This window comes from Vipera ursinii (genome assembly GCF_947247035.1).
Source record: "Vipera ursinii genome assembly, chromosome: 15".
NCBI classification, from domain to species: domain Eukaryota; kingdom Metazoa; phylum Chordata; class Lepidosauria; order Squamata; family Viperidae; genus Vipera; species Vipera ursinii.
In genome coordinates, this window is record NC_139528.1 from 6,459,944 (window position 1) to 6,486,451 (window position 26,508).

Consider the following 26,508-nt stretch of genomic DNA (forward strand, 5'->3'; position numbering starts at 1 on the left):
TGAATTGACTGTTCAAAGTTACAACGGTATGGAAAAAGAGTGACTTACAACCGTTTTTCATACCTATAGCTGTTGCAGCATCCCCATGGCTACATGATCAAAATTTTATGGCCTTTGCTGTGTCCCGGGGTGTGTGTGTGTGTGTGTGTGTGTGTGTGTGTGTGGTGATCCCCGTTTGCGACCTTCTGACAAGCAAAAGTCAGTGGGCAAGACAAGTTGACTTAACAACCGGGTTACTAAGTTAACAAGCACAGTGATTCGCTTCACCAACGTGGCAAGGAAAGTTGTAAGATGGGGCAAAACTCTCTTAGCAAATGTCTCACTTAGCAACATAAATGTTGGGCTCAGTTGTGGTCGTAATTCGAGGACTATATAAAAAGGTTTAAAAATAAAAACCTTATTATACCAGATAAGCCACATACTAACAAGGTTAGCTCCCCCCCATCCCCCGGATTTCTAAAGGAGAAAAGAGACACCCCACTTCAAGGAGTTTTTTTTGGGGTGGGGGGCAAAATCAAATCTCTTCCAAGTTCTCTAAATCTTAAAGTGAGGCGTTTGGAACCGAACACAGGCTCTGAGGGCCCTGGAGGGTGTTTGAAACTCTTTCCCAAGATCAGTACCCCTTATTCTGCTCCAGACTCAAACCAAGGAAGCTTTTGAAGACCCCCAAAGTGACCCAAAATGAGGCGGGGGGACTCCGGTATGGTCCTGCCAAATAGATGGGTGAAGCAGGCATAGCAAAACTTATCTCTCCCAAATACCCCTGATACGGCTCATAAAAGAGAGGAGGGGGGGATTGGATTGGGCTGGATTTAAATTTGGAAGGAAAATAAATTGGTTCGAGAATTGGTCTCCTGCTCAGATCTGAGCTTTGTGGCAAATTCCTAATTCAGGGTTCCAGTTGCACAAAGCTTCTACTTGTATTCCACAAAAATCTGCAAAACATTTTTCCTCCTGCACAGGAATTTGCAATTCAAGGAGAAATACCAAGGCTTTTCAGCAAAAAAAGAGAAAAGAGAGAGAGAGAGAGAGAGAGAGACAGAGAGAGAGAAGCACAAGTGTTTGAAAAACCAGAATCTTTGCTTTCTTTTCGTAAGCAAAAGTTGTTCCCAACAGGCTTTCTGCAAACTTTGGAGCAGCACAGGGTGGATTTACCCATTGAAGAGTCCTGCGTTACTTAAAAGCTTGCAGACGTCAAACTCAGTTCAATATGCAGGCGAAACTCCTTGGAAAGGTGGTGGTGGGTTGTTGTTTTGTTGTTTCTTTTAAATCAGCAAAACCTTGTAGCACTTTAAAGTCTGATCTTTGATCAGTTTTGTGGCTCTGCCATTCTCTCCGAGCTGCAAATACTTCACGAGTGTGAAAAAGTGCAAACACAGGCCGTCCTCGGCTTACGACCACAATTGAACCCCACATTTCTGCTGCTAAGTGAGACATTTCCCAAGTGAATTTTGCCCCGTTTGACGACCTTTCTCGCCACCGTTGTTAAGTGAGTCGCCGCGGTTGTTAAATTAGTCACAAGGTTGCTCGCAAAAGGGGATCACGTGACCTCGGGGACGCTGCAACCGTCATAAGTACATGTCAGTTGCCAAGCCTCCGAATTTTGATCACGTGAACCCTGGGGAGGCTGCAACAGTTCTAAGTGTGAGAAACGGTCGTAAGTCACTTTAGTGCCGTTGTAATGTCAAACGGTCACTAAACGAAATGTGGTAAATGAAGGAAATTTGAACGACAGAGTCAGAAAGCAAAACCTCTATGCTCCTATATGACGCCTGTGTCTTGGGGAGACAAAAACCATATTTTGCATTTTTAATTGGTGCCGGGGGGGATTAAGGGATGCCTGCTTTGAGAAATTGAGAAATTGCCCATCTCGGCATTAGAGGCCGAGAGCTGGAATTTGAGATGGGAGGAAATGTCATTTTGCTTTAAGTCCAAAGTTCTGATCCTGACGGATGTCCACCCCACCGTTCCCAAATTCCAGAGCTAAATTTTATGTGCAAATTAGATCCCAAAGGTAAGCATTTAAATCAATATGTTATTAATGAACTTAGTGTTACAATTGATTATTTGCTTTCTTGTTACGAATAACAGAGGTGGAAGGGACCTTGGAGGTCTTCTAGTCCAACCCCCTGCTCAAGCAGGAGACCTTATACCATTCCAGACAAATTGGCTTCCAGTCTCTTCTTTAAAAGCCTCCAGTGATGAAGCAGCCAAAACTCTTGGTGGCAAGCAGTTCCACTGGTTAATTGTTCTCACTGTTAGGAAATTTCTCCTTAATTCCAGGTTGCTTCGATCTCATCCTCGTTGTTGTTGTTAATAATAATAATAATAATAATAATAATAATAATAATAATAATAATAATAATAATAATAGAGTTGGAAGGGACCTTGGAGGTCATCTAGTCTAACCCCCTGCTCAGGCAGGATTAGTTTCCATCCGTTGCTTCTTGTCCTGCCTTCAGGCCCTTCGGAGAACAAGTTTATTATGAGCAATTAACTCATTGTGGATGGCCAACATTCCCGCCAGTTGCGCATTTGTGCGGCGAAGGGTGAAATTGGAGACCGCCACGAGCTGCGTCTTCCGCCTGGCAGTTTATAAATGTGAAAAATGGTAGAGATCATTCATCGGGCACGTATGCTTGCTCTAGGATCAGAACTAAACGTTTTTGCTTGAGTCGAAGTTTTAAAATAGCAACCATGGGGCTTTTTTTTTTTTTGAGTTTTAGTTTTCATCTCCACAGTTCGGAGCAACTTCGCCGGCCTTTGCCAGCTTTGTAATTTGAACGTCCACCTTTGTTATTTCGGCATCTGCAAAATACAGGGTTGGGGTGTTTTGTTTTTTTCCCTTTCTCTCTCTCTCTCTCTCTCTCTCTTTCTTTCTCTCTTTTAAGCGAGTTGCATCCCAGTGACAGCGGGGTGGGAAAGCTTGAGCTTCTGGCTTATTTTTAGTGGCCAATCAAAATATTTTCCAAGATGAAGGAGGGAGAAACACACACAGAGACTTTGGGTGGCGTGTGAGAAAAAGCAGCCGGAGACAGTGCAACCTTTGAGGTGCCTCGTCGAGCAGCAACGGACGGCCACCTGGCCTCGGCCATGCCCAGATAGCCATGCCCGCCTGGACCTTTTGGATGCCGCCTTGGAGAGAGATGGGACCCTCAGGATGCCTGGCTGGGCTCCTGCTTCTCCTTCTCCCAGGTAAGCTAAAGTTGGGGGGGTGTGCCTTTCTCGAAAGTGGAGCCCCCCCTCTCCCCAGTTGGAGGAGGCTCAGTGTGAGTGTGTTTGTGTGTCTGTGTTTGTGTGTGTGGCTCAGGGTGGGGAAGGTCTACCGACCTTCACCACTGAAGGGTATGTAAGAAAAAAACAAAAATCTTCCTCTTTTTTTGGCAAATGAATCAGATTCAAGCCGGAGAATGTATTTTCCTTCAAGCTGCCTCAGTAAACTGGCGTGTCTTTTTTAATTTGTTCTTTTGCTCAGGGTGTGGTGATTTCCAGAATCCAGCGTAGGTTATATAGCCCTCCATTTAACAACAGTTCACTTCGTGAACGTTCAAAGTTACAACGGCACTTAGGACCGTTTTGCACACTTACGATCTTTGCAGCATCCCCCCTGGGATCACGTGATCAAAATGCGAACGCTCAGCAACTGACTCGCATTTATGACGGTCAGAGGGTCCCGGGGTCACGTGATCCCCTTTTGGGGCCTTCTGGCGAGCAAAGTCAAGGGGGGGGGGAAGCCGGATCCGCTTAACAATCGGGCGCCTAACTTATCAACTGCAATGTTTCACTTAACAACGGTGGCAAAAAAGGGTCATAAAATGGGTGAGGGGTTTATTATTTTATTGCTATTTGGGTTTTTTTTAATCACTTTTATTTATTTATTTTTCTACATGCTCTTTTATTTTCTGTAAGGTGCCTAAAATTGCCGCGAGGGAATAGGCAGCTATATAATTTTTTCCCCAGTTAAATAAATGAATCAATAAATAAAGTAGAGGAAAACTCACTTAACAAACACCTCGCTTAACAACAGAGGTTTGGGGCTCAATTTTGAGGACTACCTGTGGCTGCTTCTTTTCTGCACTGGAACAAACTTGATTAGGATGAATAGATTGGCCTATTGGACTGAGTTATTCTAAGGATTACAAAACAATGGCAGGGAAATGCTTTCTTGCTGGAAAAAGGATTTTACAAATCCTTGATGATTCTCTGGCCTTTGGGGTTTATAGCTGCTCTGGATGCTGATTTTGTTTCATGCATTTTTATGTAAGATTGTCTGTATAAGGAATTTGGTTAAAGCATTGCTGAACCTGTCTGCTTCTTCCAGCGATACAAGTTCTTTTGTTTTAAATATTACACACATCGCCTCGTGTTAATTTTAAATATATAGCTTAGTGTTCATAAACACACACACACACACACACAACAATGTGCTGTTTTTTCTTGTGCTCAGAACCTAAACAGAGTTTAGATTAGGATAGGACACCACAAGGAAATCCTGGGGCTGAGAATTCTCAGAGAGAAACCTAATCTGATATATATATATATATATAGGATAGGACACCACAAGGAAATCCTGGGGCTGAGAATTCTCAGAGAGAAACCCTGGGGCTGAGAATTCTCAGAGAGAAACCTAATCTGATATATATATATATAGGATAGGACACCACAAGGAAATCCTGGGGCTGAGAATTCTCAGAGAGAAACCTAATCTGCATCCCTTTGGTTGCAAGAAAAGTCGTAAAATGGGGCAAAACACACGTAACGAATGTCTCACTTAGCGACATGAATTTTGGGCTCAATTGTGGTCGTAACCTGAGGACTATCTGTATGCATCTGCACACGGCCTGGTTCATGGGTTTAATATTCCAAAGTCCACAGTAAATAATCACCAATTTAACCCAAAGTTCACTCATCCAAATAAAATTTAGTGGAGCAAGGTTAGCTGTGGAAATTTAAGGGAATTACTTATTTTATAAATGTAGCAACTGCATGGTGACTATCACTCCACCCCAAATATAATGCTCAACCAAAGGAAAGCTGGAGGGGGGTTTTTCTTTCAAAAAAAGAGAGAAAATAAATAAATGGGCTCCAACTGGGGGCTTCTTTTGAAATCAAAACAGAATAGAGTACCTGAGCCTGGGCTGGTGAAATAGAAGCAAAACCTGTTTTCTTTTAATATAAAATATCGTGGAAAGTAAGCAGGTCATATATTGGCCCCAAACATCTGGAGAACCACCAGTTGTAAAGCAAAGACAATCCAAAATCTGCAGCTCCTGGCTATCAACTAGCAGCTCTCCTGATTTTTTTGCAGCTAAGATACATTATTATTTTTTTTTACATCTATTAGAATTTCCTCCTGCTATACCAGAAGTGGGCAAGGTTTTTGTAGGCTGGGCCCCAAGAATCGCACTACTAAAATAGGGTGGTAAATACCTGAGTGACTTCGGTGAGGTGCTCCGGAGTTTTAAGATAAGTGCGTGCTTGAAATTTCCGATAATGCATCTTCAAAAAAAACTTTTTTAAAATGAACCCCTAAAAGCTTTGTGAGTGTGTGTGTGTGTGTGGGGGGGGAGAGTCACAGCTGGAGTCCAAGGCAGCAAATCAAAGAAAATGTCCAAGAAGAAGGTAATGGCTGATTAATAAACTAAATGGGTGCATCATGTAGTTGCCTAGCCAATTGGCAATAAGCACAGTGGGTAAGGGAGAGGGGGAGGAGGAGGAAGAGGAGGAGGAGGAGGAGGAAGAGGAGAGGAAGGAGGAAGTGGAGGAAGAGAGGAGAGAAAGAAGAAAGGAGAGGAAGAGGAGAGGAAGGAGGAAGTGAAGGAAGAGAGAAGGAGAGAAAGAAGAAAGGAGAAGGAGGAGGAGAGGAAGGAGGAAGTGGAGGAAGAGAGAAGGAGAGAAAGGAGAAAGGAGAAGGAAGAGGAGAGGAAAGAGGAAGTGAAGGAAGAGAGAAGGAGAGAAAGAAGAAAGGAGAAGGAAGAGGAGAGGAAAGAGGAAGTGAAGGAAGAGAGAAGGAGAGAAAGGAGAAAGGAGAAGGAGGAGGAGAGGAAGGAGGAAGTGGAGGAAGAGAAGGAGAGAAAGAAGAAAGAGGAGGAGGAGAAGAAGGAGGAGGAGAGGAAGTGGAGGAAGAGAAGGAGAGAAAGAAGAAAGAAGAGGAGAAGGAGAAGAAGGGAGAGGAGAAGGGAGAGGAAGGAGGAAGTGGAGGAAGAGAGGAGGAGAGAGAAGATGGAGGAAGAGGAGGAGGAGAAGAAGGAGAAGGAGAAGAAGAAGAAGAAGAAGAAGAAGAAGAAGAAGAGGAAGAGGAGGAGGAGGAGGAGGAGAAGAAGAAGAAGAAGAGGAGGAGGAGGAGAAGAAGAAGAAGAAGAAGAGGAGGAGGAGGAGAAGAAGAAGAAGAAAGGAAGAAGAAGAAGAAAAACAAAAAGAAGAAGAAGAAGAAGAAGAAGAAGAAAAAGAAAAAGAAAAAGAAAAAGAAGAAGAAGAAGAAGAAGAAAAAGAAAAAGAAAAAGAAAAAGAAAAAGAAAAAGAAAAGAAGAAGAAGAAGAAGAAGAAGAAGAAGAAGAAGAAGAAGAAGAAGAAGAAGAAGAAGAAGAAGAAGAAGAAGAAGAAGAAGAAGAAGAAGTTACTCCTTCTTTCTAGCAGAGCTGGGCAGAGCTTTCATGCTGAGCCACCGTCATTCAGAGCCTATGCACGAGTGCAGCTGAATGGACTTCTGTTCACAGACCTTGTGCAAACAAGTTGGTGCCTCAAGGCAGCACATTTTTTTTCTAACACACTCCATTTCTCTGGGATTGATTCTGGGTGGGCAGGATCCTTCCCAGTGAGGGGCGTCATTGTGCTGAAAACTGGGCTTCAGGCACAAAGTGACATTTACATGGCACCTATCGCATCCCTTTTTCGGCCTTAGATTACAGTCCCCCGGGAGTATCTTTTGAGAGTAAACTACAGGTAGTCCTCAACGTACGACCACAATTCAGCCCAGCATTTCCGTGGTTTGTTAAGTGAGTTTTGCCCCATTTCACGACCTTTTGCTGGAGTTGTCAAGTGAATCACCGCAGTGGATAGGTTAGTAACCTGGTTGTTAAGTGAATCTGGCTTCCCCCTTGCAAAAGGTGATGATCACATGACCTTGGGACACAGCAACGGTCATAAGTATGAGTCAGTTGCCAAGCGTCTGAACTTTGATCACACGATCATGGGGATGCTGCAAAGGTCGTACGTGTGAAAAACGATCATGAGTCCCTTTTTCAGTGCCGTTGTAACTTTGAACGGCCGCTAAACGAACTGTTGTCAGTCAGGAACTACCTGTAAAGGTTAGGGTTCAGGTGGGGTACCTTGTTTTGCAGCTGACCATCTTCCCGATGATCTTTATAATATTTGTATCCAGACATTTAATCAGGGATCTTCACCGCAAACGTCTTCCTGCACCATTGAAGGCAAGGAGGTGCCTACTGAAATTGAGAGCGTGCCTGGTGGCAGAGAACTGATTTAAATGACACATACCTGGAATCAGGTGGCAGTTAATCTCTTAACCAAGTCAGTAAAAGACCAATGGGTGCAGATGCTGGCTGCTCTGAAGTTGCTGAGTTGTTGAGGCTTAGCGTGCATCGGGTGGGTTCTCTGCAGCTGAACGCGGACGGTCAGCGGGCTGCCCCCCCTTTGAAATGGGTTTTCTAAATTAAACGCGGGCTTCACTTCCTTCGCCAGCATTTCAGTCCCTCTGCTGCACCCACTGCGGAGAAAATCAGCATTTTGGGCTGTTTGTGGGAAAAACCACCGCGGGCCTTGCAAAGAGCAGCAGTGGCTGTATACTTAATAGCTCTCTGTGGTTAGCTTAGGAAGGCATCTTTATTTCCTTTCTTTCTGGGGAAAGCAACAGAAAAATCTTAATTTCATGGAGTGATTCAGAATAGAATAGAATAGAATAGAATAGAATAGAATAGAATAGAATAGAATAGAATAGAATAGAATAGAATAGAATAGAATAGAATTACGGCATAGAATAGAATAGAATTACGGCATAGAATAGAATAGAATAGAATAGAATAGAATAGAATAGAATAGAATAGAATAGAATAGAATAGAATAGAGTAGAGTAGAGTAGAGTAGAGTAGAGTAGAGTAGAGTAGAGTAGAGTAGAGTAGAGTAGAATAGAATAGAATTACGGCATAGAATAGAATAGAATAGAATAGAATAGAATAGAATAGAATAGAATAGAATAGAATAGAATAGAATAGAATAGAATAGAATTATGGCATAGAATAGAATAGAATTACGGCATAGAATAGAATAGAATAGAATAGAATAGAATAGAATAGAATAGAATAGAATAGAATAGAATAGAATAGAATAGAATAGAATTACGGCATAGAATAGAATAGAATAGAATAGAATAGAATAGAATAGAATAGAATAGAATGAAAAATAGAATAGAATAGAATAGAATAGAGGTTGAAGGGACCTTAGAGGTCTTCTAGTCCAGCCCCCTGCTCAAGCAGGAGAATCTATACCATCTCAGACTTAATTCAATATTAATTTTATTGCTTTATAAAAATGTTGACTCAGCCTTCCATCCTTCCGAGGTGGGTAAAATGAGGACCCAGATTGTTGTGGGCAAAAGGCTGACTCTGTAAACCTCTTAGAGAGGGCTGTAAAGCGCTGTGAAGCGGGATATAATTCTAAGTGCTATTGCTATTGCTTTATAAAAAGCATTAAATTATATGGGTTTGAATACCATGACGGTGCGTAGGCACACATGCACAGAAGCAAATTGGGGAAAAGTAGTTTTCTTCAAAATAAAAGCAATGCAAGTTGCACTGCATGCATGGTGTACCTTTAATTATTTTTGATTTCTAAATGACCTCACGTGGGCCGCATAGAGGCAGTCAAAGAAAGTTCATAAAATGGAGCAAAGCTCACTTAACAAAGGTCTCACTTAACAAGAGAAATGTTGGGCTCAATTTTCCTCATCAGTTGAGAACAACCTGTACCCCTTTGAGGCACTTTCCAAAAGGCAGAATGGAGCAAGTCGCCATGGCCAGGACAATTTAAGAACTCAATTTAATTATCTATCCTTAACCTCTATGATAGATAGATAGATAGATAGATAGATAGATAGATAGATAGATAGATAGATAGATAGGTAGGTAGGTACGTAGGTAGGTACGTAGGTAGGCAGGCAGAGTTAAGGATAGATAGATAGATAGATAGATAGATAGATAGATAGATAGATAGATAGATAGATAGATAGATAGATAGATAGATAGATAGGCAGGCAGGCAGGCAGGCAGGCAGGCAGGCAGGCAGGCAGGCAGGCAGGCAGGCAGGCACAGACACAGGTTAAGGATAGATAGATAGATAGATAGATAGATAGATAGATAGATAGATAGATAGGTACGTAGGTAGGTACGTAGGTAGGCAGGCAGAGTTAAGGATAGATAGATAGATAGATAGATAGATAGATAGATAGATAGATAGATAGATAGATAGATAGATAGATAGATAGGCAGGCAAGCAGGCAGGCAGGCAGGCAGGCACAGACACAGGTTAAGGATAGATAGATAGATAGATAGATAGATAGATAGATAGATAGATAGATAGGTAGGTAGGTAGGTACGTAGGTAGGTACGTAGGTAGGCAGGCAGAGTTAAGGATAGATAGATAGATAGATAGATAGATAGATAGATAGATAGATAGATAGATAGATAGATAGATAGATAGATAGATAGATAGATAGGCAGGCAGGCAGGCAGGCAGGCAGGCAGGCACAGACACAGGTTAAGGATAGATAGATAGATAGATAGATAGATAGATAGATAGATAGATAGATAGATAGATAGACAGACAGACAGACAGACAGACAGACAGACAGACAGCAAAAGTTTAGAAGTTGCTCTCTCAGGGTTGGCCAAGTGAAGATCACATTCAGGAAAAGTCCCCAGGGTGTCTCTCTGAGGGAAATGGGCAGTCCAAAACAGTGGTAAATAAATGAACAAACGAACGAACGAATGAATGAGCAAAGAAAGAAATAGCAAAAGTTTCGGTTGCTTTTTTTGCACACCTCCCCTCTAGCTCATTTCCCTTGTTTTTTCTGGAGTTTGCAGGCTGTGGTGCCGTGGACAGAGGTGGCATTGTGTGGAGGGGTGGACTACACCCTTCCCTCACACATCCTTTCGCAGGAGCCTTCAACGGTGTGCTCTTTTCCACACACTGAGCTGTTGTTGAGGAAGCGAGGTGTGGATGAGCTTAGCCGGAGATGATCGGGGAGAGAGACACAGAGAGAGAGATGTTTCAAGCCAATGCATTTACCTTGCTTTCTTTTGCAAAGACATAACGAAATGCACTAGTTTTCATTAGCAAAGCATTTTATATGCCTTTTGTATGAGACGCTTTCTCTAGTCCTGTTGTCACCTTAAGAAAAGACTGGACAGCCATTTGTCCAGAATTATATAGAGGTCTCCTGCATGAGCAGAAGGGGTTGGACTAGAAGACCTCCAAGGTCCCTTTCAACTCTATTATTCTGAGGAGGAGGAGGAGGAGGAGGAGGAGGAGGAGGAGGAGGAGGAGGAGGAGGAGGAGGAGGAGGAGAATGGAAGAGGGGAAGGGTCTCCTGCATGAGCAGAAGGGGTTGGACTAGAAGACCTCCAAGGTCCCTTTCAACTCTATTATTTTGAGGAGGAGGAGGAGGAGGAGAATGGAAGAGGGGAAGGGTCTCCTGCATGAACAGGGGGTTGGACTAGAAGACCTCCAAGGTCCTTGATTATTCTGTAAGTGTTTCTCAACCGAAGCAGCTTGAAAATGTGTGTACTTTAACTCCCAGCCAGGCTGAATAACTCAAACCAATCAGATAAGCAACCCTCAGGCTGATGTTTTAATTCAATCCTCCCCAATATGAACTCCCGTAGACGTGTTGCATGATAACACCCACCACTCCCGTATAGCATGTTTGCTGATGGAAGGCTAGCTTAGGAGTTGTGGGGTTCACAATCTAACATATTTGAAAGGCTGACTTAAAGAGGGACCAATTTTTGTTATGAAGGTTGCAGAGTACTGCCAGAGTAGAAGTTCCCAAGGATTCTTAACCATCTGGTTGAGTGTCTAGACCAGGGCTAGGCAACCTTGGCTCTTTTACGACTCGTGGACTTCAACTCCCAGAATTCCTCAGCCAGCCACACTGAGGGGAAAGGGAGAGGTTTCCAAGCTGAGTCATGCTAGCTGAGGAATTCTGGGAGTTGAAGTCCACGAGTCATGAAGGGGCCATAGTTCCCCCATGCTGGCTCAGGAATTCTGGGAGTTGAAGTCCACAAGTCATAAAAAGAGCCAAGGTTGGCCTAGACCAGGGGTAGGCAACCTTGGCTCTTTGATGACTCGTGGACTTCAACTCCCAGAATTCCTCAGCCAGCCACGCTGGTTTCCAAGCTGAGCCATGCTGGCTCAGGAATTCTGGCAGTTGAAGTCCACGAGTCATAAAAAGAGCCAGGGTTGCCTACCTAGCTGCTTTGTGACTTCTGGACTTCAACTCCCAGAATTCCCCAACCAGCAGAGTCTTTTTCCTTCCCTCCAGGCTGGGTCACCCCCTTTAACATCGATGTGAAAAGACCTCAGATCTTCCGTGGGCCTCCGGATGCCCAGTTCGGCTATAAAGTCCTGCAGTTCACAGCTCAGGAGCAACAATGGTGAGTTTGTGCAGCTGTTTTGAGCCTGCTTTTTTATTATTATTATTTTTACTCCTTCGTCTGCCCACCCACCCACCCAAAAATCAACAATAAAGAAGTAAACTCTCATGGACTATATCAGACGCAAGGGATAAGTACAGGCAGTTCCTCGACTTACAACAGTTCATTGGGTGACCGTTCAAAGTTACAACACCGCTGGAAAAAAAAGAGACTCAGGACCATGTTTCACACTTACGACCGTTGCAGCATTCCTGCCTGGGTCACGTGATCCAAAGTCGGATGCTTGGCAACTGATTCATATTTATGACGGTCAGAGAGTCCTGGGAGGGGGGGTTTCAGGTGATTCCCCCCTTTTGCGGCCTTCTGACCAAGCAAAGTCAAGAGGGGGGGGACCAGGTTCACTTAAACAGTTGTTTTACTAAGTTAACAACTGCAGTGATTCACTTAGCAACGGTGGCACGAAAGGTGGTAAAATGGGATGAAATTCACTTTTAACTGTCCCACTTAGCGACATAAAGGTCGAGCTCAATTGTGGCCATAAGTCGAGGTCCACCTGTATAATGTATTCAAATGGGTGGTCGTGTGTGTGTTGGGGGGGGGTTGTACAACACGATCAGCCCCAAAAGAACAAATTAAGGTTCAGGTTACTAACCAAGATGAAGTTGTGCAGGTGCAGCTCTGAGGCCTGAGAGAGGTTTCTTTAAGTCTCAGGTTTTGCCTTGGGGTCCCCTAGGATAGCCATCCTGTGGGGTGCTGGACCGGGGAAGACCTGCATTGTGTGGAGTGATTTTCCCTGCTTCCTCTCCTAGGACCCCATAAAGAAACCTCTGCTTCTTTTAATAGAGAGCTGTGGTGTCACTCTGAAGTTGAATCATTTTGGTCTGAAATGGAAAGGTAGGCAACCTTGGCTCTTTTATGACTCGTGGACTTCAACTCCCAGAATTCCTGAGCCAGCCATGCCAAGGAGAAATGGAGAGGTTTCCAAGCTGAGCCATGCTGGCTCAGGAATTCTGCAAGGTGAAGTCAACGAGTCATGAAGGGGCCATAGTTCCCCCATGCTGGCTGACGAATTCTAGGAGTTGAAGTCCACGAGCCATGAAGGGGCCATAGTTTATTTATTTATTTATTTATTTATTAGTTTTTATAAACCGCCCTTCTCCCGAGGGACTCGGGGCGGTGTACAGAGGAAGGAAGGTATACAGATGAACAATAAAAAGTAATAAAAACAATAGTGAAAACAAACTGGGACCCCAATTAACGCTATCATGCCAGGCCGGACTGCTGGAACAGGAAAGTTTTTAAGTCGCGACGGAAGGTACGGAGGTCGGGGGCCATCCGGATTTCGGTTGGTAAACTGTTCCAGAGGGCCGGCGCACCCACTGAGAATGCCCTCCCTCTGGGGGCCACCAGCCGACATTCCTTGAGCGGTGGCACCCTGAGGAGGCCCTCTCTGTGGGAGCGCACAGGACGGTGGGGTGCTGACATCGGCAGAAGGTGCTCCCGTAGGTAGTCCGGACCCATGCCATGTAGGGCTTTGTATGTCATTGTTAGCACCTTGAACTTCACTCGGAAGGCAACCGGAAGCCAGTGCAGCGCACGGAGGAGAGGTGTGATATGGGAGTATCGGGAGGCTCCCAAGAGTGTCTTTTTTTTTTGCTGGCTGAGGAATTCTGGGAGTTGAAGTCCACGAGCCATGAAGGGGCCATAGTTCCCCCATGCTGGCTCAGGAATTCTGGGAGTTGAAGTCCACGAGCCATGAAGGGGCCATAGTTCCCCCATGCTGGCTCAGGAATTCTGGGAGTTGAAGTCCATGAGTCATGAAGGGGCGATAGTTCCCCCATGCTGGCCCAGGAATTCTGGGAGTTGAAGTCCACGAGCCATGAAGGGGCCATAGTTCCCCCATGCTGGCTCAGGAATTCTGGGAGTTGAAGTATAGGGTTTCCTACTTGAGCAGGGGGTTGAACTAGAAGACCTCTGAGGTCCCTTCCAACTCTGCTATTCTGTACCGTAGCAAACGGCAATGTTCTATGACAGACTTGAGGAGGCCATTATCATTTTGTGCTCACCGAGAGGAACCTTGGACAGGGGGCAAAATGGCGGGGTCGGCCTGGGGTCTTGCAAGGAAAGAGCCAGTTGGGAAACTTGTCTTTGCCATCTACAGAGAGGGACAATGGGGATATTGGAGTAAGGAAAGAACAGGTGTTGTAACCCTACTGAAGGATGCATGCTTAGGTTTGGGGGGTGGCCTGACATGATAGCTGAGTTCCAATATTTGAGGGGTTGCCACGAAGAAGAAGGGGTCAGCTTATTCCTCAAAGCACCTGAAGGCAGGACAAGAAACAACGGATGGAAACTAATCAAGGAGAGAAGCAACCTGGAACTAAGGAGAGATTTCCTGACAGTGAGGACAATTAACCCGTGGAACGGCTCGCCACCAGAAGTTCTGGGTGCTCCATTACTGGAGGCTTTTAAGAACAGACGGGACAGCCACCTGTCTGAAATGGTAGAGGGTCTTCTGCTTGAATAAGGGGTTGGGCAAGAAGACCTCCAAGGTCCCTTTCCAGCTCTATTCTGATTGATTGGAAGGACCTCTTTAGCACAACGTCTGAAAATGTACTTTGATTTTTCTGCCATTCAGTTTTGGGACTCCGACCCTGTTGCCAACGGCCAGCCTACAGAATTCTGTTTTTTCAATCATTAAGGACAACTCTGAGTTGTCTTGTGGACTTCCCCAGTCAAACATCAGCCTGTTTTGTGAAACATTTAATAAAACACAAAAGAACAATTGGCTGCCTTTCCTCTGGACATAGTTTAGGGATGAATGCAGGTGGGAGAATACAGCAACTGGGTCCAAAGATCGACTCAGAACAAGAAATAAAAGTTGAGAGTGACAAGCCGTTTGGGCAGCTGCCCCACTGTGGCAAAAGAGCCACAAGGTTTGAGGTGGAGCTGATGAATGGGTTCCGCAGATGGGGCAGGAAATGGGATGAGCCACATAGCAGGAAATCATAGGAACAAGTTGGTGGGAACGGCAGAGGATGAAATTTGCCATTTAGTGACCGGCTGATGAGAGGGGAAAAAAAACACCAAAGTATCCTAATGGTTGATGATTCTTTGCAGTTGGAAATTGTTGCCCACCTTATTTTATTTTCCGCAACTGAGCCGAACATTTCTGTTGCCGGGCGAAACATTTCTTAAGTGAATTTTGCCCCCCATTTTATGCCCTCTCCCGCCACAGCTGGTAAGCGAATCGCTGCAATTGCAAAGTTAGCAACTTGGCTCCCCCGTTGACCTTGCTTGGCAGGAGGTTGCGAAAGATGACCACGTGACCCTGGGACACGCTAACCGTCATAAATGCGAGTCAGTTGCCAAGCTTCTGAATTTTGATCACACGACCCTGGGGAAGGCTGTGACAGTCGTTAAGTGTGAAAAATGGTCATAAGTCACTTTTTTCAGTTTCATTGTAGGGTCCCCAACTCTTTATTCCTTTGTCTGGTTAGTTGTTTGGTGCCCTCAGTCAGGCCCAATTTCGGATGAATAGATGGACACAACCGATGTCCGCATTTAGAGACAATTCTTACATCTTTAGGAAATGCTCCGGAGGATTCATTGATCCATTAGCCTTCTGTTTCTCTAATTCACTCACCCGCTCCACAAAACCATTTTTATTCCCTTTACATGCCCCAAATTTGTGAGCTTCTCCAGTTAACCTTTATTTGATCCAAGACTGACTGGTTCTTCTTGTAACCCACTGTCTGTTAGTAACACTCCCCAAATCCATAGTTAGAAAGCACTGCTCTTCTTTGGCCTACTCTTTCTTGCTTTCGTTGTTAATGAAATTTCCTCATTTTTGATATTCTTCTCTTATTGTCTTCCTTCCAAATGTTTGTCTTCCCAATACTTTCTCGTCCGCTGTTTATCTCTTCTTGAGTCCAAGGAAACAACCACTTTTACTCCATCACTCTGTAATTTAGCCAGATTCTGCTGGACTGAAGCAGAATTGTGAATTTGCGCTTTCCAGCAGCCTGAACCAACTTGTTCAGTGGGAAAAAGAGGCTGAATTTGTAGTTCCCCAACTCTGTCTGCAGCCTGTTGGGAAGCGGGCCACGCAAGCAGTGGGTGAACGAGCAAAGCTTCATTTGCGCATATGCAGGATCTGGTTTGCATGCACAACACCATCCCCCTCCCCATCCATGGAAGACAGGTTTTCTTCCGAAACCGATCTTTGGCATCAGAAAGTTTGGGATTGCTGACCTAGAGGGTCTGACAGGAATCGCCAACGCCCCAGAAGACAAGCTCAGGATCCAAAAATATCTTGATAGATGTAATGTAGTGAGTCCGACGCAAGGAAGAGACGCCAGCCGGAGTACATGTTCAGCTCTTTATTGTATGAGGTGCGTACTGGAGAACAAGGGCTACCTGGCCTCCTTATATAGCTGGCCCGGTAGGCGGCCAGCCAATGGGGTTGGCCCTAGGTTTCCCGCCGAAACTAGGTTTCCCGCCAAAACCGTCCAGGCCAACGCCCCCTAGTGGCTGTTGCTATGCTGATGCCAGCACCGGGATACATAACAATAGACTTGAACAGTGGGCCCTATCCAACAAGATAAAATTTAATGTGAGAAAAGCAAGGTTTTATACCTAGGCAGGAAAAAAAACCAAAGGTACAAGTACAGATTAGGCGAGACTTGGCTCAAAAACAGTAACTCTGAGAGGAACCTCGGAGTCCTAGTGGACGATCACTTAAACACGAGCCAGCCGTGTGCAGCAGCAGCCAAAAAAGCAAATAACAATCCTTGGTTGTATAAACAGGGGCGTAGAATCCCCTGTGAAGTATTAGTACCGCTGTGTAAAGATAGGGACCACTCCGGTGGGAAGGTAACAGCATTCCGTGTGCCTTTGGTGTCTAGTCATGCCGGCCACATGACCACGGAGACGTCCTCGGACAAGCGCTGGCTCTTCGGCTTTGAAACGGAGATGAGCACTGGCCCCTAGAGTTGGAAACAACTAGCACGCATGTGCGGGGGAACCTTTACCTTTACCTTTTTTATAAAGCTTTAGTAAGGCCACACCTGGAATCCTGCATCCAGTTTTGGTCACCACATTACAGAAAAGATGTCGAGACTTTGGGAAAAAGTGCAGAGAAGAGCAACTCAGATGTTTAAAGGCCTGGAGACGAAAACATATGAAGAACGGTTGCAGGATTTTGGGTTTGGCTAGTCTAAAAAAAAAGGACTAGGCCAGGGGGAACATAATAGCAATATTCCAATATTTGAGGGGCTGCCACAAAAGAGGAAGGGGTCAACTTATTCTCCAAAGCACCAGAAGGCAAGACAAGAAGCAACAGATGGAAACTAATCAAGGAGAGAAGCAACCTGGATTTAAGAAGAAACTTCATAACAGTGAGAACAACCACTGGAGGCTTTTATGAAAGGACTGGACAACCATTTGTCTAAAATGATCTATATGGTCTCCGAGTTGAGCAAGAGGTTGGACTAGGAGATCTTCAGGGTCCCTTCCAGCTCTGTTCTGATCGATCGATCGATTGAAATGTCTGGATTTTCATGATTCCAACCCTAAAAGAAGTGTTTGTAAAGGCCAGTGCCTTCCTCACTTTCAAAGTTAGGTTGTTGCTTTCAGAATAGGCAAAAAAATAAAATAAAAATCAGTTTGACATTGAGGTGCTCAGGACAATAGGTTGGTTTCAGTTGGGGAATTTCTAACATTTATTTGTAGAAACCAAAATTAAATCACCTCAGGGCTACACTGGTAAAAAAAATATATATGGAGCGAGCTGCTCAAAATTCGTATCTGAATCCTCCTTTTTTTCCCTTTAGAAATTATTGGGGTGTGGGTGTGTTAAAGGGATTTCTGCCTCTTTTCTCACCCTAGAAAGCAAGGAAACGTTGCAGCTGTAACCAAAGAGAGCCACTCAGAAAATAAACGACAACAAAACCTCACGGTTTTCATCCAGACATACTTTTTTCTCCCCTAAGATAAATGCATCACGTTACTCAAAGCCGGGAGGAATATGTGGGTTACATTTTGGCAGCAATGAAAAAATCAGGAGAATTGCAAATGAAAAGACAATATGTTTGAATTGTGAATTGTAGGAGGTTGTCTGGCTTATATTTTTATGCACAGATGAAAAACAGATCAGGCTGTTCAAAGACTTCACTCTTTTCTATTCTTCTTTTCTATTCTTATTTCTCAACATAAAACACACCTACATGATTGACCAAGGCTCATTTCAGAACAGACCCCCTCCACCTGCCCACTCTGGGAAATGTGGTGTCCCCAGATACAGTTTTCCTGGCACAATTGCAATTTTATTTAACCCTCCCGCGTTTGCCTCACAGTAATTTTATTTCTAGCTTTGGATGAGGTTTAATTTTATCAAGTCTTTCTAACACCGATGCTTCTCTCGTTAGGATGCTGGTGGGTGCACCTTGGGATGGAACTGAAGATGACCGGAAAGGTGATGTTTACAAGTGCATTGTGGGAGAGAGGAAAAACTCAACATGCACTAAAGTCAATATAGGTATACACTTTGAAGCATCCATACCATACTCAGAAATGTATGGACATATGAATCTCTGAGAGTTAGTTTGGTCTAGTGGTGAAGGCACTGGTTTAGAAACCAGGAGACTGTGAGTTCTAGTGCCACGTTAGGTACAAAAGCTGTCTGGGTGACTTTAGGCCAATTAGCAGGAGATGGTGAGTTCTAATCCCGCCTTAGGCATGAAAGCTGGCTGGGTGACTTTGAGCCAATCACCAGGTGAGTTCTAGTCTCACCTTAGGCATGAAAGCCAGCTGGGTGACTTTGGGCCAATCACCAGGAGACAATGAGTTCTAGTCCCGCCTTAGGCATGAAAGCCGGCTGGCTGACTTCGGGCCAATCGCCAGGAGACAAGGAGTTCTAGTCTCACCTTAGGCATGAAAGCCGGCTGGGTGACTTTGGGCCAATCGCCAGGAGACGGTGAGTTCTAGTCCCACCTTAGGCATGAAAGCCGGCTGGCTGACTTAGGACCAATCACTCATTCTCAGCCCAACCCACCTCACAGGGTCATTGCAAAGCAAAAAAATAGGAGGAAGGAGGAGAATAAGATATGTTCCCCCCCCCTTGGGTTATTTACAAAAATAATCAAGATGGGATAAAAAGATGGGATAAAAATAAATAAGCAGAACTAGTGGAGGGGCATCAGGGCAGTCTGGGTGGGATTCTGAGTGGAGTCATTGTTTTCTGGGTGAAAAATCTTGGAGGTCACCAGATGAGCCACCCAATCCCTACATGACGCAAATATCAGTATTTATATTTGGGAACCACAGTACAAAACACATGTTGAGACTCCGGAAAGAATGCAGAGATGAGCGACAAGGATGATTAGGGGGCTGGAAGCTAAAACATACGAAGAACAGTTGCTGGAATTGGGTCTGTCTAGTTTAATGAAGAGAAGACATGATAGCAGCGTTCCAGTATCTGAGGGGCTGCCCTAAAGAAGAGGCAGTCAAGCTATTCTCCAAAGCGCCCGAAAGCAGGACAAGAAGCAACGGATGGAAACTAACCAAAGAGAGAAGCAACCTAGAACTAAGGAGAAACTTCCTGACAGTGAGGGCAATTCACCAGTGGAACAACCTGCCTCCGGAAATGGTGAATGCTCCAACACGTGAAGTTTTTAAGAAGAGACTGGACAACCATTTGTCTAAAATGGTATAGGTTTTCCTGCCTGAGCCAGGGGTTGGACTAGAAGACCTCCAGGGTCCCTTTCATCTGTGTAATTCTGTTATTCAGTGCCAATCTTTGTTTGACAGAGCAATCTTTTGGAGTGCTCCCTAATGGTTTGAAAAAGGAACGGGCCGTGCTGGTGGTGGGAGGGGGTCTTTTGACCTTCCGGAGGGGCTTTCTAAGCCACTGGGTGGTTATTTTTCTGCCCCCCTTTTTTTGGGGGGGGGGGAAATGGGACCCCCTTCTGGGAGGCAAAACACTTGTACCTTCACTCAGATTTGCCCAAAGAGCCACTTTATACCATAGAAATTCTTCCATTTTTTTCACAGCCAAATTTTAGCAGCTGATTCAGATGAGCAGAAGGTCCAGGCCTAATAGGAGATGTCTATAAATTGCAATCGTGGGGTGGGGTGGGGTGGGGTGGCTTCCTAACTCCCAAAGGGAAGGGGGAGAGGTTTGAACCCTTGGATTTTAAGAGGCTTATGTGGCCCGCCAATGCCACCCCAAGCATCCCCCAAATTATTTATCTAATCAGTTAAATAAGGGGAGATTCCCTTCACATAAGCCAGAGGTATGCTGACAAAACTGTTGCCAGGAACGTTTTTCCAAACACGTTTTCGGCGTTTGTGACTTTGTGCAGCTTCTTCTTTAAAATTGTGGTGCACCGAAGTGGAGGTGGGGTTTGACCAAGGCAGAAAACCGTGGAATTATTCCTTCCCCCAAATTGGAAACGATACTAAAAATGTGTTTGCTTTTTTTAGCCTCTGCCTCATCCTATTGACTCATAGCAGTGATCAACAGTGGTCAGGTCCTTTGCACATAGATTGCAATAATCCCCACCCACCCCCGTCCACCACCCCTGCCAGGGCTTTGTGCCTTGAAACCTATTTCCTTTTTTTTTTCAACTAGTGAATACAGAACAACAGAGTTGGAAGGGATCTTGGAGGTCATCTAGTCCAACCCCCTGCTCAAGCAGGAGAACCTATACCGGCGATGGCGAACCTTTTAGAGACCGAGTGCCCAAACTGCAACCCAAAACCCACTTAGGTATCGTCGGGTGCCGGGTGGGCGTGGCCCATTGGGTGGGCGCAGCTGCGGTGGTAACGGCAGACTGGGTGGGACTAAAAAGTTCAATCAATCAGTTCCAACTTTGCGAGATCTTTCTTTTTCCCGCGAGAAGTTGAAATTGATTGATTGAACCTTCTTTTTTTTTTTTTTTGCACCCGGCAGCGGAGGCCTAAAGCAAAAAGGTTTTATAAAACCCAGCTGAAGGCCTAGGACTGGGGCGACGGCACGTGTGCCCAACAAGAGAGCTCTGCGTGCCACCTGTGGCATGCACGCCATAGGTTTGCCGCCACGGCCCTGTACCTTTTCTGACAAATGGCTGTCCAGTCTCTCCTTGAAAGCCTCCAGTGGTGGAGCACCCACAGCTTCTGGAGGCAAGCTGGTTGATTGTTCTCACTGTCAGAAAATTTCTCCTTATTTCTAGGTTGAATCTCTCCTTCATCAATTTCCATCTGTTATTCCTTCAGGTGCTTTGGAAAATAGGTTGACCCCCCCTCTTCTTTGTGGCAGCCCCTCAGATATTGGAAGACTGCTATCATGTCAGCCTTGGTCCTTCTTTTCACTAGAGTAGACCTACCCAATTCCTGCAACCGGTCTTTGTATGTTTTAGCCTCCAGTCCCCTAATTATATTGGGACGCGGTGGCTCAGTGGGTTAGGACGCTGAGCCTGTCGATCAGAAGGTCGGCAGTTTGGTGGGTCGAATCCCGAGTGCCGCATAAAAGAGTGAGCGCCTGTTACTCGTCCCAGCTTCTGCCAACCTAGCAGTTCGAAAGCACATAAAAATGCAAGTAGAAAAACAGGGACCACTCCGGTGGGAAGGTAACAGCGTTCCGTGCGCCTTTGGCATCTAGTCATGCCGGCCACATGACCACGGAGACGTCCTCGGACAAGCGCTGGCTCTTCGGCTTTGAAACGGAGATGAGCACCGGCCCCTAGAGTCGGAAACGACTAGCATGCATGTGCAGGGGAACCTTTACCTTTACCTTTTACCCCTAATTATCTTTGTTGCTTTTCTCTGCCCTCTTCCCAGAGTTTCAACATCTTTTTTATAAGTGTGCTGAAACTGAAAGGAATCAAACTCATGGAGTGAAGCAGTTGGCTGAGGGGACTGGAAAACAGACAGGTTGAAGCATGTCAGTAATTATATAGGAAAACATGATAGAGATGCACTTTTTAGCATTATCCAAAGATTGCATTTTCCATTTTGATCTCTTTTTTTTCCCCTCTCCTCTCCTCTCCTTCCTTCCTCCCTCCCCTCTCTACTTCTGAATCACAACTAGGTGACATGAGTCTCCGGAATATTTCCAGGCAAATAAAAAACATGCATTTTGGGATGACGCTGATGGCCAACAAAGATGATGGGTTTGTGGTAAGTATCTTTTATGGTATGCTTTTCTTTTTTTAAACAAAGCACATCCCTAACCACATATTTAAAAAAAGAAAAGAAAGAACAAGAGCTATAAAAAGCTAACTCTGCTGCAGTAATTTCGGTCGCAAACCCATGGAAGGGTGAGGCTTGTCGACCAGGTTTGCTGGAAGAACAGCCTAGAGCAGAACAGGGTGAGTTGGGCACATTTTATGCAGAATTGACTTGGGAGGCCGGTGTGTGGCGTAGTTGGTTCACACGGCGTGGTAGGATGGAGGGTTTGTTGTCACTGTGTGTTGGGGGGAGAGAGCACGGGGGGAGGCACAGCTAATCTCAATGTACACATAGTTTATTTATTTATTTATTTTTTAATTTTAATTCCATTTATATCCCACCCTTCTCCGAAGACTCAGGGCGGCTTACAAGCTTAGCAGTAGCCTTCATTCTATGTATATGCCTGCTTGTTAGGGCTTTCACACACACCCCAAGCGGCATTTTTACAAAGTCAGCTTAATTGCCCCCAACAATCTGGGTCCTCATTTTACCTACCTGGGAAGGATGGAAGGCTGAGTCAACCTTGAGCCTGGTGGGACTCGAACCTGCACTAATTGCAGGCAGCTGGTGTTACTTAAGGAGGCATCAGCCCACTGCTCCACCAAGGCTCTATTCACTTGACGTAGAGGCTGAACTACAAGTATGAATTACTTGAAAGTTAATATTACTTCCAAATAATCTTATCCTCTTAAAAAAATGGGTCCTCATTTTACCTACCTGGGAAGGATGGAAGGCTGAGTCAACCTTGAGCCTGGTGGGACTCGAACCTGCACTAATGGCAGGCAGCTGGTGTTACTTAAGGAGGCATAAATAAAGGTTTATTTATTTATTTATTTATTTACTGTTCACACAACACCCTTAACTTTTTGCTGCCGGAGTGGCCTGTTTGCACCATCTATCGAACCACAGAGTAATCAATAAGCTCAGCTTGTCCGACGTCTAACAATGACAAAGGAAATAACAATGGTAATATCCCAAAGATGCGTTTCCAAAGGTAACTGGACTTTTTTTTAAATTTTTCCTTGAAGACATTTCACTCCTCATCCAAGAAGCTTCTTCGGTTCTGACTGAATGGCGGGGAATGGAAAGGATTTCTATGCCTTGCGGTTATCTGGTGGTTGTTAGCCTTCTTGCAGACCATGTGACTGCGAGGAATATAAATCCTGAAGGTCAGAGGGCTGAATGACCAGACGACTGCCAAGAATGTAGAACTGAAGAAGCTTCTTGGATGAGAAGGGAAACGTCTTCAAAGAAAAAAAAAACAAAGTCCAGTTGTCTTTTGGGGAAAAAAACCCCACCTTTGAGACAACCATGACCTGGGTGACTGAGAATCTCCACAGACAACGGTGTGAATAATGAGAAGCTGTAAATTTTTTTTTTTTATTGAAAAGTTTTAAAATACAATTTTCCTTTGAAAAACCCCCCTTCCCCCTCCCTCCTCCCCTCCCTACCTCCCCCCTATCTCCCCCCCTCCCCCTCTCCCTCCTCCCTCCCCTGCCCCCCCCTCTACTTCCCCTCCTCCCCCCCTCCCCCCCCGACTTCCCAGAGCAAAATACAAGGTATATATCTAAAAAGCAATCATAAACAATCATATACTAACAATTATAAACTCTAAAATCCATCACTCTCTAGCTTATATAGAGTAAACCAATCCTTAACAATACTAAATATGTATAAAGAACTAAAATAAAAGAAAACTAGCATCATTCCCATCTATGTTCTTCCACAATTCACTATTACCTAGACATATTCTCACTTACACATCACAAGCACCTATCCCTATTAACCTCTCTAGCCAAAATAGGCTATAATAGATAGTTCTTACACAAATTAACCCACATTAACCCACAAAACTTTCTTCCTCTTCCTCTGTAGTAAATTGTCCATTAATTCCAAATTGAACATTCTGTTACCATACATATCATCCCAAAACTCTTAAAAACACAACTACCACTTGACTATAAGTATATTGTGGAAGTTCCATAGATTTCTACTGGTCTTATTTTTTAATCTTTTTTGAGCGTTTTAAGGCAGCACGCGTCACCCTCTGTTCTCTAGGATCATCCAAAAGAAGCTGTAAATTTTTATATTTACACTCTTTTCCAATTTGTTTTTTAATAATAATAATAATAATAATAATAATAATAATAATAATAATAATAACAATAACAATAACAATAATATAGACCTAACTACCATTCATTCAATGCCATCTTATGTTTGAATGGTTGCTGAACAACAACAACAACAACAACAACAACAATAATAATAATAATAATAATAATAATATGGACCTAACTACCATTCATTCAATGCCATCTTAGGTTTGAATGGTTGCTGAACAATAATAATAATAATAATAATAATAATAATAATAATAATAATAATAATAATAATAACAACAACAATAATAATAACAATAATAACAACAACAATAATAATAATAATAATAATAATAATAATAATAATAATAATAATAATAATATGGACCTAACTACCATTCATTCAATGCCATCTTACGTTTGAATGGTTGCTGAACAACAATAACAATAACAATAATAATAATAATAACAACAACAACAACAACAATAATAATAATAATAATAATAATAATAATAATAATAATAATAATAATAATAATAATATGGACCTAACTACCATTCATTCAATGCCATCTTACGTTTGAATGGTTGCTGAACAAATGGTCATTTCAGTGAGGACTACCTGTATTGTGGGAGCAGTCCAACCTTTTGCATTTCTAAATGCAAGCTATCCAAGAGTCAGTATGAGATGGGTGGCTCCATAAACTGAGAAGAGCAACAAAGATGATTAAAGGCCTGGAGAACAAAACATACGAAGAACGGTTGCAGGATCTGGGTCTGGCCAGTCTAGAGAAAAGAAGGACTGGGGGGGGACATGATAGCAGGATTCCAGTATTTGAGGGGCTGCCCCAAAGAAGAGGAGGGGGTCAAGCTATTCTCCAAAGCACCTGGGGGCAGGACAAGAAACAATGGATGGGAACTAACGAGGGAGAGAAGCAATCTAGAATTAAGTTGAAACTTCCTAAGAGTGAGGACAATTAACCAGTGGAACAGCTTGCCTCTGGAAAATAGTAGTAGTAAATAATAATAATAATAATAATAATAATAATAATAATAATAATAATAATAATAATAATAATAATAATAATATTGGAAGGGACCTCAGAGGTCATCTAGTCCAACCCCCTGCTCAGGCAGGAAGCCCTACATTATTTCAGACAAATGGTTGTCCACTTTCTTCTTAAAAACCTCCAGTGTTGGAGCATTCACCACTTCTGGAGGCAGGTGGTTCCACTGGTTAATTGTTCGAACTGTCAGGAAGTTTCTCCTTAGTTCCAGGTTGCTTCTCTCCTTGACTAGTTTCCATCCGTTGCTTCTTGTCCTGCCCTCTGGTCCTTTGGAGAATAAGTTGACCCCCTCCTCTTCTTTGGGGCAGCCCCTCAAATATTGGAATCCTGCTATCATGTCCCCCCCTCGTCCTTCTCTTCATTACACTACTAGACCTACCCAATTCCAGCAACCGTTCCTTATATGTTTTAGCCTCCAGTCCCCTGATCATCTTTGCTGCTCTTCTCTGCACTCTTTCTAGACTCCCGACATCTTTTCTACATGGTGGCCACCAAAACTGGATGCCGTATTCCAGGTTGTGAGTGCTCCACCACTGGAGATTTTCAAGAAAAGATCTGTCTGAAATAGTATACTAGGGTCTTCTGTTTGAGGACGGGGTCGGACTAGAAGACCTCCAAGGTCCCTTCCAGCTCTATTCTGATTGATGGATTGATCGAATAAATAAACAAACAAGGAACAAATAAATGTGCCTTTTCGTGCCTCCTGCTGAACTGGGCCCAGAGAGGGAGCAAATAGGATGTATCCGTAAAAGCAACAGAATTCCAAAGCCAGCTCGTTTTTCCTCGGTGGCCTTTCTGGCCCGGCTCACCTTGAATGGATTGTCCAGGAGTGTGAAACGCTTTCTCTAGTTCCATTTTGGTGGCGTTCCAGGGAAGCTGGTTCTGATTTGGAAAACAGGACGCTGGTGCCTCCTATTCATGGCTGTTGTCGGGGAGCCCTGGCCAAGAGGTCCTTTGTTCCTGAATTCCTAAATGTTCCCTCCAAGTCCCCCCCCCCACTCAACGTTTCTACTGATGATTTTAAGGCTGCATTCACAGGACAGGCTGAGTACTCAGCTAACTATCTTTTGGGTTCGTGCAATATACGAATTGTTGCTGTTGTTATTTCATCATCACCATCATAAAATAATAATAATAATAATAATAATAATAATAATAATAATAATAATTATTATTATTATTATTATTATTATCACCACCACCATCATCATCATCATCATCATCATTATTATTATTATTATTATTATTATTATTATTATTATTATTATGCCAGCTGGGAAGCCATTACGAGTTCCCATGAGCATCTCTCTTCCCGCCAGGCCTGTGCTCCCCTTTGGTCCCAGGAATGCGGCACGTCCATGTATAGCACAGGGATGTGCACCAGTGTGGACAAGGACTTCCGGCTGATGGAAAACATTGCCCCAACGGCTCAGAGTAAGTTTGGCTTTGGTTCCTCAGACT

At 44.0% G+C, this 26,508-nt stretch overlaps 1 protein-coding gene across 7 annotated transcripts in view; it reads left to right on the forward strand.

The window, feature by feature from the left end:
* ITGA10 (integrin subunit alpha 10) overlaps positions 1-26,508 on the forward strand; it is a 73,944-nt gene that overhangs the window by 12,679 nt on the left and 34,757 nt on the right. For 2 of the 7 annotated variants that reach the window (XM_083374172.1, XM_083374173.1), the window contains 5 exons: positions 2,950-3,195; positions 11,558-11,669; positions 18,098-18,207; positions 21,739-21,827; positions 26,367-26,481. In XM_083374172.1, coding sequence (XP_083230298.1) covers positions 3,108-3,195; positions 11,558-11,669; positions 18,098-18,207; positions 21,739-21,827; positions 26,367-26,481 — 514 coding nt within the window. In that variant the 5' untranslated portion in view covers positions 2,950-3,107. Of the gene's footprint in view, positions 1-2,365; positions 3,196-11,557; positions 11,670-18,097; positions 18,208-21,738; positions 21,828-26,366; positions 26,482-26,508 lie in introns of those variants that run through there. The other 5 variants (XM_083374171.1, XR_014493832.1, XM_083374175.1 and 2 more) reach the window with 5 other exon arrangements.